The 12,459-nt window shown below is 38.2% G+C and overlaps 1 protein-coding gene across 5 annotated transcripts in view; it reads left to right on the plus strand.

Moving 5' to 3' along the window:
* HP1BP3 (heterochromatin protein 1 binding protein 3) overlaps nucleotides 1-12,459 on the plus strand; it is a 53,443-nt gene that overhangs the window by 24,361 nt on the left and 16,623 nt on the right. For all 5 annotated transcript variants that reach the window (XM_023732135.1, XM_023732137.1, XM_023732138.1 and 2 more), the window contains 2 exons: nucleotides 112-266; nucleotides 9,868-9,958. In XM_023732135.1, coding sequence (XP_023587903.1) covers nucleotides 112-266; nucleotides 9,868-9,958 — 246 coding nt within the window. The remainder of the gene's footprint in view (nucleotides 1-111; nucleotides 267-9,867; nucleotides 9,959-12,459) is intronic.

Consider the following 12,459-nt stretch of genomic DNA (forward strand, 5'->3'; position numbering starts at 1 on the left):
AGTTTTTCAGAATTTGAAATACAGATTTGTAAAGCCTTTGAGTTGTATTTAGAAGCTTTTGAAGAGAAAGCTCTATATTCCGTAATGATAATTTTTGATACTGCGTTTCAGAAGAAGACTCCTGCAGTAGATCCAGAACCACAAGTAAAGTTGGAGGATATCCTCCCACTGGCCTTTACTCGCCTTTGTGAACCTAAAGAAGCTTCCTACAGTCTCATCAGAAAATATGTGTCTCAGTATTATCCTAAACTTAGAGTGGACATCAGGTAGGAGCCATTGGCTTGGATTTTAAAATACATAGGCTTCTGTTTACTAGGCTTGAAGAGCTATAATTTCCCTAGCCTTTTTTCATGAAAAGGGAGAAGGATAAAATATTCCAGAGGGATTACTTTCAGCTAATTGGAATAAAAGCTTTTATGGGTTTTATTTTTTAATTCCATTATGTTTTCCTTTTTTATATCTCCATATGTAATTTCCTTTTGAAGCTCAAACCACATATTCTTTTATAGGACCCTGATAGAAGAACTCTTGATTTTTGTCAGCTGCTAAAATATTCATTGTTGAACACTGTGTCCTCCCAGATGCTCATTAATTTTTATTTAGAGTTATGGCTGAGAACACAAGAGAATTCAAGCTTCTATAACATGTTTACATATAAATAGCATAGTAGCGGCATCATTTAAACATATACAGGCAGTCCCTGGATTACGAATGAGTTGCATTCCTAAGTCTGTCTTTAAGTGGAATTTGTACATAATTGAGAACAGTAAGGTACAGTTCATATCTAATGTCAGTTAATCAAATGTTTGTCTTAGTGTATAGTGTACTTTTTGTGTGTAAAAAACATTAAACACTTCTAGGTACACTAAAGCATCATTAACATAATACAGTAATAATAATAGTGTTTTGATGCATGTCATAAAGTAGCACCCATTTGTTGTTACAAACCGCTGTGTGTACCTCCTAATTTTTCATGTAACAGGCTTTACGAGGGTTGGTTTGTAACTGGGGGTTGTACGTAAGTCAGATATAACCTGGGGACTGCCTGGAATATAAAATTCTGAAAGAATTTTGATAGTAATTCATTTGTAAAAATTGCCACTTAAAAACATCTTGACTGATCATATTTAGATTGTCACGTGCTCATTTGTGAAATCATGCAGGTGTATTAATTTGTTCAAATTTGTAATTCACAGAATTTGTATTTTGAGTATGTTTTTGTAAGATCTTCATTGTAATGAATTTTGGGAATTTGTGTTTAATCCAGAGTTCTTTCTACAGAAATAACTATATGTAATGCACACTGTTCTAATATAGTTTAGTACAAACATTTACTTGTATTCCTACAGAATACAGTTAGAGTTGCTGAGATGTCAGCCCAGAAGTCACATTTTCAGAAGAACACTTGGTGGTATTCAAAGTGCCAAATAAAAGAGTTAGTAAAATAGTGCAAAAGAAAACGGAATCATAGAAGTAGAAAATCTGAAATTCATTTCCATGCTTCTTGTGCGCTTAGTATAGTGGTAGTTGCCACAGTTGCATCTGGATCAGGAACGCATTTGTATGGTGCACTTAAAGATAGAAACACATTTCCCTTTTCTCTCCCTATACTCTCTACTTTTTGGTGACTGGAGATCTGTGTTCCCTCAGCCCTTTTTTTTTCCTAATGGTTCTACTCTTCTTACGTAATACAGTGTGTTGCTACCAGTATTACTTCTTTCCATGTTTAGTCTTGTGAAGCATTCCCCATCACTATCTTATGTTGAAACAAAATTTGCCTGATAATAGGTTGTCAACCCGAAGATGCTACTGAACCTGAAGATGTTTTCCCATGATTCTTTTTTTCCCTTTATTTTTGTGAAACCATATTGATTTCCTCCACCTTTGACTGTAGTGGAGTTCTGTCATCCACACATTTAACATGAAAATCCAGCTATTTTGTTGTTAGGTGCCATCAAGTCGGCTTGTTACACATAGCAACCCTATGCATAAAAAATCAAAATATTGCCCAGTCCTGTGGCATCCTCACAATCGTTGCTGTGTTTGAGCCTATTGTTGCAGCCACTGTGTCAGTCCATCTCATTGAGGGTCTCCTTTTTTGCTTACCCTTTACTTTACCAAGCATGTTGTCCTTCTCTAGTAATTGGTATCTCTTGATGATATGTCCAAAGTAAGTGAGAGGAAGTTTCTGTGTTCTAGCTTCTAAGGAGCCCCTGGCTGTGCTTCCTCCAAGACTAATTTATTCATTCTTCTGGCAGTCCATGGCATATTCAATATTCTTTGCCAGCACCACAATTCTAATGGGTCAAGTCTTTGGTCTTCTTTTTTCATTGTCTGGCTTTCACGTGCATATGAGGCAGTTAAAAATACCACAGCATGGGTTAGGCACACCTTAGTCATCAAAGTGTCATCTTTGCTTTTTAACATTTTTTTTTTTTAAATTGTGCTTTAAGTGAAAGTTTACAGTTCAAGTTAGTTTCTCATACAAAAATTCATACACACATTATTTTGTGACCCTAGTTGCTCTCCCTATAGTGTGACAGCACACTCCTCCTTTCCACCCCGGATTTCCCGTGTCCGTTCAACCAGCTCCTGACCTCTGTGCCTTCTCATCTTGCCTCCGGACAGGAGCTGCCCATTTAGTCTCATGTATATAGTTGAGCTAAGAAGCACTCTCTTCACAAGTATCATTTTATGTCTTACAGTCCAGTCTAGTCTATGTCTGAAGAGTTGGCTTTGGGAATGGTGTCAGTTCTGGGCTAACAGTCCGGGGGCCGTGTCTTTCGGGGTTCCTCTAGTCTCAGACGATTAAGTCTGGTCTTTTTACTAGAGTTTGAGTTCTGCGCCCCGCTTTTCTTCTGCTCTGTCAAGGACTCTGTTGTATTCCCTGTCACAGCAGTCATTGGTGGTAGCTGGGCACCTTCTAGTTCTTATGGTCTCAGGCTGATGGAGTCTCTGGTTTATGTGGCTGTTTCTGTCTGTTTAACTAATATCTTCCTCGTGTTTTTGGTGTTCTTATTCTTTGCACCAGGTGGGTTGGGACCAATTGATGCATCTTAGATGGCTGCTTGCTAGCTTTTAAGACCCCAGATGCCACTCACCAAACATTTTCTTAATAACTTTGTTATGCCAGTTGACCTAGATGTCCCCTGAAATGATGGTCCCCAGATGCTCGCCCCTGCTACTCAGTCTCTCAAAGTGTTTGGTTGTTTTCGGGAAGCTTCTTAGCTTTTGGTTTAGATCAGTTGTGCTGACTTCCCCTGTATTATGTGTTGCCCTTCCCTTCATGTAAGATAATTCTTATCTACTATCTAGTTAGTAAATAACCCTTACTTTCCCTCCCCACCCTTGTAACCATCAAAGAATGTTTTCTTCTGTGTTTAAACCATTTCTTGAGTTCTTATAATAGTGGTCTCATACAATATTTTTCCTTTTGCAACTGATTAATTTCACTCAGCATAATACTTTCCAGATTCCTCCATGTCATGTGTTACGAGTTCATCGTTGTTCTTTATCGTTGCATAGTATTCCATTGTGTGAACGTACCATAATTTGTTTATCCATTTGTCTATTGATGGGCACCTAGGTTGTTTCCGTCTTTTTGCTGTTGTGAACAGTGCTGCAATGAACACGGGTATGCGTATATCTATTCGACTTTTTAACACTTTTTTAAAGAGGTCTTTTGGCCATACTTTACCCAGTGCAGTACATCATTTGACTTCTTTTTGTGCTTTAAGTGAAGGTTTACAGAGCAAACTAGTTTCCCATTCAATAATTTGTACACAGATTGTTCTGTGATATTGGTTGCAATCCCTGCAGTGTGTTAGCACTCTCCCCAGTACCACTCTGAGGTCCCCCTTTCCATTCATCCGGTTTTCCTGCCCCTTCCTGCCTTCTCATCTTTGGTTTTGGGCCAGTGTTGTCCTTTTTGTCTCATATAGATGATTGTTCTAAGGAACACTTTACTCGTGGGTGTTATTGTTTATTTTATAGGCCTGTTTGTTGTTGGGCTTAAAGGTGATCTCTGAGAGGGGCTTCAGTTCCAAGTTAGAAGGTTATCTAGGTCTATAGTCTTGAGGGTTCCTCCAGTCTCTCTCAGACCAGTAGGTCTGGTGTTTTTTATGAATTTGAATTTTGTTTTACTTTTTTTTCCCCACTCTAAGCAGGACATTCTGTTGTGATCCCAGTCAGAGTGATTGGTAGTGGTAGTCGGGCACCATCTAGTTCTTCTGGTCTCAGCCTAGTGGAGGCTGTGGTTCCTGTGGTCCATTAGTCCTTTGGACTAATTGCTTCCTTGAGTCCTTGGTTTTCTTCACTTTCCTTTGCTCCGGACAGAGAGAGACCAGTAGTTGTATCTTAGATGGCCACTTGCAAGCTTTTAAGACGCAAGTCACTGCTCACTTAAGTAGAATGTAAAACATTATCTTAATGAGCTGTGTTAAGCCAGTTGACTTGGATGTCCCCCAAAACAATGGTCCCTAGCCTTCAAACCCAGTAATTCAGTCCCATGAGGTGTTTGATTATGTCTAGGAGGTTTCCAGGGCTATGCCCCTTGTATACTTTACTGTATATATGAATATACATACAGCACACATGAATACGTATGTAGAAATATCTATAGTCAAACGTATATGCACTTGGGTATACTCCATTTGCTCTCCCCCACCTATTCCAGATGCATATCTACCTGTGTATCCACTCATAAATCATTGTTTGTTATTACTGTTGTTGAAGGATTGTAGATGTTATCATATTTACTGTAATTGCTTTTTATTCTTATGTACCTCTCAGTGTCTTCCCTTGCCTCGGTCAGGTTGTGCTGACTTCCCCCATATTGTGTATTGCCTTTCCCTTCACCCAGGTTAACACATACCTGCTTTCTAGTGAGTGAGTTCCCCTCCCTCCTCCTCCCATCCCTGGTAACCATCAGAGAACGTTTCTTCCTGTGTATAAACCTTTTCTTGGGTTTTTATAATAGTGGTCTCATACAACATTTGTCCTTTTGTGGCTTCCCCAACCCCCTCAGAGTCTTTAAAACAGCCTACAAGGCGCTACACTATCTGAGCCTTTGGTGGCACAATGATTAAGTGCTTTGCTGCTAACCAATAGGGCGGTGGTTTGAACCCACCAGCCACTCCGCGGAGAAAGATGTGGCAGTCTGCTTCTGTAAGGATTTACATACAGCCTTGGAAAAACCCTACGGAGCAGTTCTCCTGTGTCGTGTAGGGTCGTTATGAGTCGGAATCGACTCGATGGCAGTGGGTTTGGCGTCAGAGCCTTTATGCTTGCTATTCCCTCTGCCTGGATGGTTCTTCCTCCATAATCCATTTTGTTCATTCTTTCACTTCCTTCAGGTTTTTATACCATTCTCACCACCACAGGTTTGCCTTGACTGCCTAATTGTTTTTTGTTTGTTTGTTTTTTAATTTTAATTTTGGACATTTTCAAGCATATGCAAAAAGCAGACAGAACATAGCCATCATACTCACATCACTTCTAACAAAAATAAACAAAATTCCTTATTTATCTAAGTTTAGTCTATGTTCAGATGTTCCCAGTTGTCTCCAAAATGACTTTTTACAGTTGAATTATTCGAGTCAATCTCCAGACATGGCCCACACATAGTGTTTGGTTGGTATGACCACCTAAATTTCAATTGCAACCTCTCCCCTCTCGCCCAGCACTGAATCCTGCTACTCTAACTTGTTTTTCACCATAGAATTCATCATACTCTAACATATTATATACATTATTTGCTTTTTAAAAATTCTCTGTCTACCCTATTAGAAAGTCAGATTCCTCAAGACCAGGATTTTTGTCTTTATTGTTCACTGTTGTTTCCCCATTAGGCACACTGCTGTGTGCATAGCACACCAAAACCAAAAAACCTGTTGCTGTCGAGTCGATTCCGACTCATAGCAACCCTAGAGGACAGAGTAGAACTGCCCCATAGAGTTTTCAAGGTGCAGCTGGCTGGTGGATTTGAACTGCTGACCTTTAGGTTAGCTGCTGAGCTCTTAACCACTAGCTACCAGAAGGCTGCATAGCACACAGTAGCTGCTTGATAAAGATTAGTTGAAAGAATAGATGAATAAAGTATGAGTGCTTCTGGCCATTCCAATCAAGGAGCATATGCGCTGGAGCATGTGGGATGAGACAGCAATCATACCTGCTTCCATATACTAGAGAGTAGAGCATTATGGCTAAGAGCACAGGCTTTGGGACCATACCACTTAGGCTTAAATCCTGGCTCTGTGATTTTCTAGCCTTGTATCCTTGGCTAAGTTACCTTTTTGTACCTCAGTTTCCTCACTGTTAAACAGTATCTTATAGGGTTATTAGGTTTAATCTATTAATACATGTTAACCGCTTAGAATAAGGCTTGGCACCTAGTAAGTGCTTAACGAATATTAGTGTTATTAATCGGTCTCAGTACTAACATAATTTTCAGTAGTATCTCGTCATACTAAATACGATTCTTATGCTTAAAGACAATTTTTTTTTTAACATAACATCCAGTTCATCTAAATGCGAGTCACCTTTTTCATTTGATAACAATGTTTTTTTTTTTGTAATCCTGGAGGAAAAACTGGGCATATTGTATTTTCATAGAGACTGTGGTTTGCCTTTAGAAATGTTCAAGAGTAATTCTGCCTGTATAGCATTAGAAATCAAATCTTAAAATCTAACCCTTGTGTAAGGTGTAGGTTCATCATATTCTCTTTGATTTTTCTCTTTCTACCATGTCAGAAAGTGGACATATGCCCCAAGGTTCAGTTTTATACCATATACTTTTCTCTACACATGCTGATTTGGAGACATCTTAGATTCTTAACAGTTTCAGCTCTTGAGTAATTTCAAGAGTTTCCTGATCATCTTAATTCCATCTGTGCATTTGTAACGAACTGATGTACACATCTCTTGTTTAAAACCACACGGCACCCTTGCTACTGACAGTTGCAGTTTGTTCTCTGTACCTCACCTCTGGTTCTTTCAGTACATAGCTTTTATTTTTCTCTCATTGCATACTGACTTTGGACACAGATGGAGAACATGGTCATCAGCATCCTAACACCTAACTTTATCACTCAGTTTTTCCCTCCTTTCTAATTAAACTGGTCTAATCACTGTCTTATTCTTTTTAAGTTGGTAGAATAATAATACTTCCTTGAATTTGTATAGGTCTTTACAAAATACTGTTGTTTACATTGTTACCTATAATTCTCAAAATAGACTTAAGAATATATTTTCCTACCCCAGTTTTGCTGATAAAAGCCTATCCCAGGTTACCTGGCTTTTCACCAGTGAAGCCAGCACTTTATTCCATCTGTTAGTTGCTCACTTCTTGTCCCTACTGTTCAGGGTTGTTTTACATTGGAAGGAGTATGCATAGCATAGTGAATAAGAATGCAGAATATGGAATCAAACTGCCTGAATTTGTAGCCTGGTTCTTCCATTGCCTAGCTGTGTGAAGAAATCACTTAATTTTTCTGTCACTTTCCCCCATCTGTAAAGTAGGGCCAATAACAGTACATACTTCTTAAAATTGTTGTATTATCTTGTTTAGTCTTCACGTGTAAAGTATTTAGAACAGCCCTTAATAACATAGTAAGTGCAAAGTAGTGTGATATAGACTGTAAGTACAATTGAATTTTTCAGGAAAAAGAGCTGTGTCTGGGAGTTAGTAAATTAAAGGGATGAGAATTGAATAGGTCTGGAATTTGGCTGAGTTGACAGAGTGGGGAAGGTATTCTCAAACGAGCTTCATGAGAAAATCTGCAGAGGCAGGAGTTGGCATTCTCATTTGGTAACCGAGCAAGAGAAGCCTGTCTCTGACTTGAGTCTAGACTAGCAAGGGGTAGGACCATGTCATGGAAGGCTTCGAAGCTGTGTTGAGGTATTAGACCTGAGACCTGGTCAGTTAAGTAACATAATAAAGGGGACTGTGTAGGATTATTGACCTAATAGTGGTGTGCACTGTGAAAACAGAAGCAGCGCGGTGCCCAGAAGAAAGGGAATAGTGGCTTTGTAGCAAGGCTGTGGCAATGATTGGAGAGAAAGGACCAATCTGAGAAGCTTTCAAGCAGTTGGTAAGTATAGTTTTACGGGGAGATGGGAGTGAGTGGTAGAACTCTAAGGTTTCTAAAAGCCCATGACAAGGTTTATGCTGGAGTAAGGGTGGGTATCACTACCAAAACAGAAATGTTAAGAAAAGAACCAGTTTAACTGATGTTCGTTCCTGGAGCATTTGAACCTTGGTAAAGAAGATTGTTCTTGGACCAGTTATTTAATTGGATAAATGCATCTTGGGTTTTAGTGTTTTACTTAAGCTAATGTGATCTTTTTTGTTTCTCCCATTCGAAATCAGGAAAAACAGCCTATAAGCAATCTTATGTAACAACTAATTGAGAAGTTATTTGACACAGTTAAGTCACTCACTCAGCTGTGCTCCCAAAGCTCTATACACATACTTCAAGCTTGGTCTATATTGTTCTCTACTGTATTTATTTATGTGTTCATCATCTCTTAAATTCCTTGAGTTTAGGGACCAGATCTTTGTGTTTATTCTTCCATTAATCATAATAAATATTCAGTAAATGTTTGTGAAATGAATGGTGTGTGTGTGTGTTTTGGGTCATGACATAAATCTCATTAGTCCTGAATGGAATAGTACTGATTTAGGAATATTTTAATTGGTAGTTTTTTTAAGTTGGGAATTTCTTCATTTGGAGTGTTAGGGATGTGCAAGATTTGATAGATTAGTGCCTATTCTCTAGCATCCTGTTGGAACATGGGATTCTCTCCACTCTTCCTCTCCCAGCATATGGAAGATGTAATCATCAACTTTAGTGTCATCTCAGCCTGTAATGCTCAGTGGTTAAATAAAAGATTAAAAATTTCTTCCCCACAGAAAATATCAAAGCGCAGTAAAGCACCTCAAATGATAAAAGCTTTGTTCTGCCCGTCAGTGGGGCTGCCCTGCTGAAATTTTCTGTCTACCTATCAGCTAACTAGTTTCAAACGAGTCTCATGATATTCTGCCCATTGGGTGCTAGTAAGTCCTGAGAGGTGTGACAAAACATAACCCATTGCTGAATTATGATTAACATTTCTCTTCAGATGTCCTGTTGTCAGCCTGGATATATAGCTTTGCGTTTGACTCTGTCTTCTTTTTCTGCGCCACAGTCCCCCTTTAGCCCTTAGTCACCTTAATTTATTTTTCCCTCTACCAGTGGTTCCCCACTCATCATCCAGATAGAATAGCTGCCTGATAGAATAGCTGTGTTTCAACACTTTGTTCAGATATATTTAATGATATTCAACTTCTTGCCTGCCTTTTGGTTTTGATAACTTTTTTTGTTTTTGTTTTTAAGCTTATAACCCTTTTAGATAGCGACCTATTTTCCTTCTCAGGGAATTGTATTTTATTAGGCTGACTTTAGGTACTGGTTTGCAAAAAGTGACTCAGTTTGTTTTTTGTTAAATGTGTACGTACTTAAAAAAAATCTGGAAATTTTGCCTCAGAATTCCAGAGTTGGATGATTGATTATGTGGTTTGGTTTGGTCACTGTTGCAATCAGATGATAGTAGCTGATAGGATTTCAGAGTGCCCTGGCAATTTGGAAATTATTTCTATATTATATAAATTGTACATGTAATAACAGCTTCTTTGCTTGAAAAAAAAAGTGCCACTTGTTGAGAGTGCTAGCAACGTGTTAATTACTTTATTGTTCATTTTAACAAAGTACTACATTAATAGAAATCGATGTTAATAAAACTTTAGATCTGGGAATAGCCCTAGATCTATTTTTTAAAATTTTTCCTTCACTGACATATTTATCTCTACTTTTTTGTTTTTCTCTGCAGGCCTCAGCTGTTGAAGAACGCTCTGCAGAGAGCAGTAGAGAGAGGCCAGTTAGAGCAAATAACTGGCAAAGGTGCTTCGGGGACATTTCAGGTTAGAGGCTAAAAGACTTGGTTGTACAGAAGCGGTTCTCAAACTTTCTGGTTTCAGGACCTCCTTGTACTCTAAAAATTTATTGAGGACCCCAAAGAGCTTATGTTTACGTGGGTTATATCTACCAGTGTTTATTAATTCATTTAAAAATAACAATAGTAGACCTGTTATATGTTAACATTTTTTGTGAAAAATTAACTGTATTTTCCCAAACAAAAAAATGAGAAGTTGCATTGTCGGTATTTTTGCAGATGTCTTAATAAGACATGATAAAACTGGCTTAATAGAAGATAGCTGGTATCTGTTCCAATATAATATATTGAAGTCTGTGAAGAAACTCCGGCCTCCCATAGAAGCATAGTTAGAAAAGAGTATAATGTTTTAAGATAATTTTAAATAGTTGTGGATATTTTTCTCTGATACTGCACCAAAACTCAGAAAATGTTAGGTTTTTTTAAACAGCTTTATCAAGGTATGATTTGTATACCGTAAAATTCACTCATTTTAAGTTAAAATTTACAATTCAGTTATTTTTAATAAATTTAAAGAGTGGTACAGTCGTCATCAACATCCAATTTTAGAACATTTCTATTACCCAAAAAAGATTCCTTGTACCCATTTACATGTAGTCACTCTGTATCCCCACCCCTAGCCTCAGAAAACCGACTAATCTACTTTCCCTACACATAGGTTTGCCTTTTCTGCATATTTCATGTAAATGGAACATACAATATATGGTCTTCTGTGTCTGACTTCTTTTACTTAGCAAAATGTTTTCACATTTTATCCATGTTTTAGCATGCATCAGTACTTCATTCCTTTTTATTGCCATATAATATTCCATTGTGTGGATATGTAACACATTTTGTTTATTCATTCACTGGTTGATGCACATTTGGGTTATTTCTCCTTTTTGACTATTAATAATGCTGCTCGGAACATTCACGTCCAAGTCTTTGTGTAGATATATATTTTTACTTCACTTGAGTATATAGCTAGAAGTAGAATTGCTAGCTTATATTTTTAACTTTTTAAGAAACTTATACAACAGTGTACAAGGTTCCAGTTTCTCCATATCCAGTCCAACACTTGATACTCTTCTGTGAGTATAGCCATTCTAGTGTGTATGAAGTAGTATCTCATTGTGGTAGTGATTTACATTTCCCTAATGACTACTGATGCATCTTTTCACGTGCTTAATGGCCATTTGTATGTCTTTGGTGAAATATCCATACCTTGTCTATTTTTTAATTGGATTATATGTCTTACTGAGTCGTAGGAGTTCTTAATATATTCTAAATAAAGTCCCTTATCAAATATATGATTTGTGAATATTTTCTCCTATTTTGTGTCTTGTATTTTCACTTTCTTACTGGCATCTTTTTTTTTTTCCTATTCCATTTGAAAAAATTTTTTTTATTGTACTTCAGATGAAGATTTACAGAACAAATAGTTTCTCATTAAACAGTTAGTATACATATTGTTTTATGACATTGGTTAACAATCCACGACATGTCAACACTCTCCCTTCTCGACCTTCAGTTCCCTGTTACCAGCTTTCCTGTCCCCTCCTGCCTTCTAGTACTTGTCCCTGGGCTGCTGTGCCCCATTAGTCTTGTTTTGTTTTATGGGCCTGTCTAGCCTTTGGCTGAAGGGTAAACCTCATTAGTGACTTCATTACTGAGCTAAAAGGGTGTCTGGGGGCCATACTCTCAGGGTTTCTCCAGTCTCTGTCAGGCCAGTAAGTGGTCTTTTTTTGTGAGTTAGGATTTCGTTCTACATTTTTCCTCAGCTCTGTCCGGGACGCTTTGTTGTGATCCCTGTCAGAGCAGTCAGTGGTGGTAGCTGGACACCATCTAGTTGTACTGAACTCAGTCTGGTGGAGGCTGTGGTAGTGGTGATCCGTTAGTCTTTGGACTGATCATTCCCTTTTATCTTGTTTTCTTCATTCTCCCTTGCTTCTGAGGGGGTGAGACCAGTGGAGTATCTTAGATGGCTGCTCACAGGCTTTTAAGACCCCAGACGCTACTCATCAAGGTAGAATGTAGAACATTGTCTTCATAAACTGTGTTATGCCAGTTGAGCTAGATATTCCCTGAGACCATGGTCCCCACAGCCCTCTGCCCAGCAGTTCAGTCCCTCAGGGAGTTTGAATGTGTCTGTGGAGCTTCCATGAACTTTCCTTGTACAAGTTGTGCTGGTTTCCCCAGTATTGTGTACTGTCTCACCCTTCACCAAAGATACCACTTATCTATTGCCTATTTAGTATTCTCCCCTACCCCTCCCATCCCTTGTAACCAACAAAGATTGTTACTTTTTGTGTGTTAACTTTTTCATGAGTTTTTATAGTAGAGGTCTCTCTCATACAATATTTGTCCTTTTGTGATTGACTTATTTCACTGAGCATAATGTCCTCCAGTTTCATCCATGTTATGAGATGCTTCACAGATTCATCATTGTTCTTTCTCGTTGCATAGTACTCCATTGTGTGTATGTACCAT

This window comes from Trichechus manatus, unplaced genomic scaffold, assembly GCF_000243295.1.
Source record: "Trichechus manatus latirostris isolate Lorelei unplaced genomic scaffold, TriManLat1.0 scaffold00048, whole genome shotgun sequence".
NCBI lineage: Eukaryota > Metazoa > Chordata > Mammalia > Sirenia > Trichechidae > Trichechus > Trichechus manatus.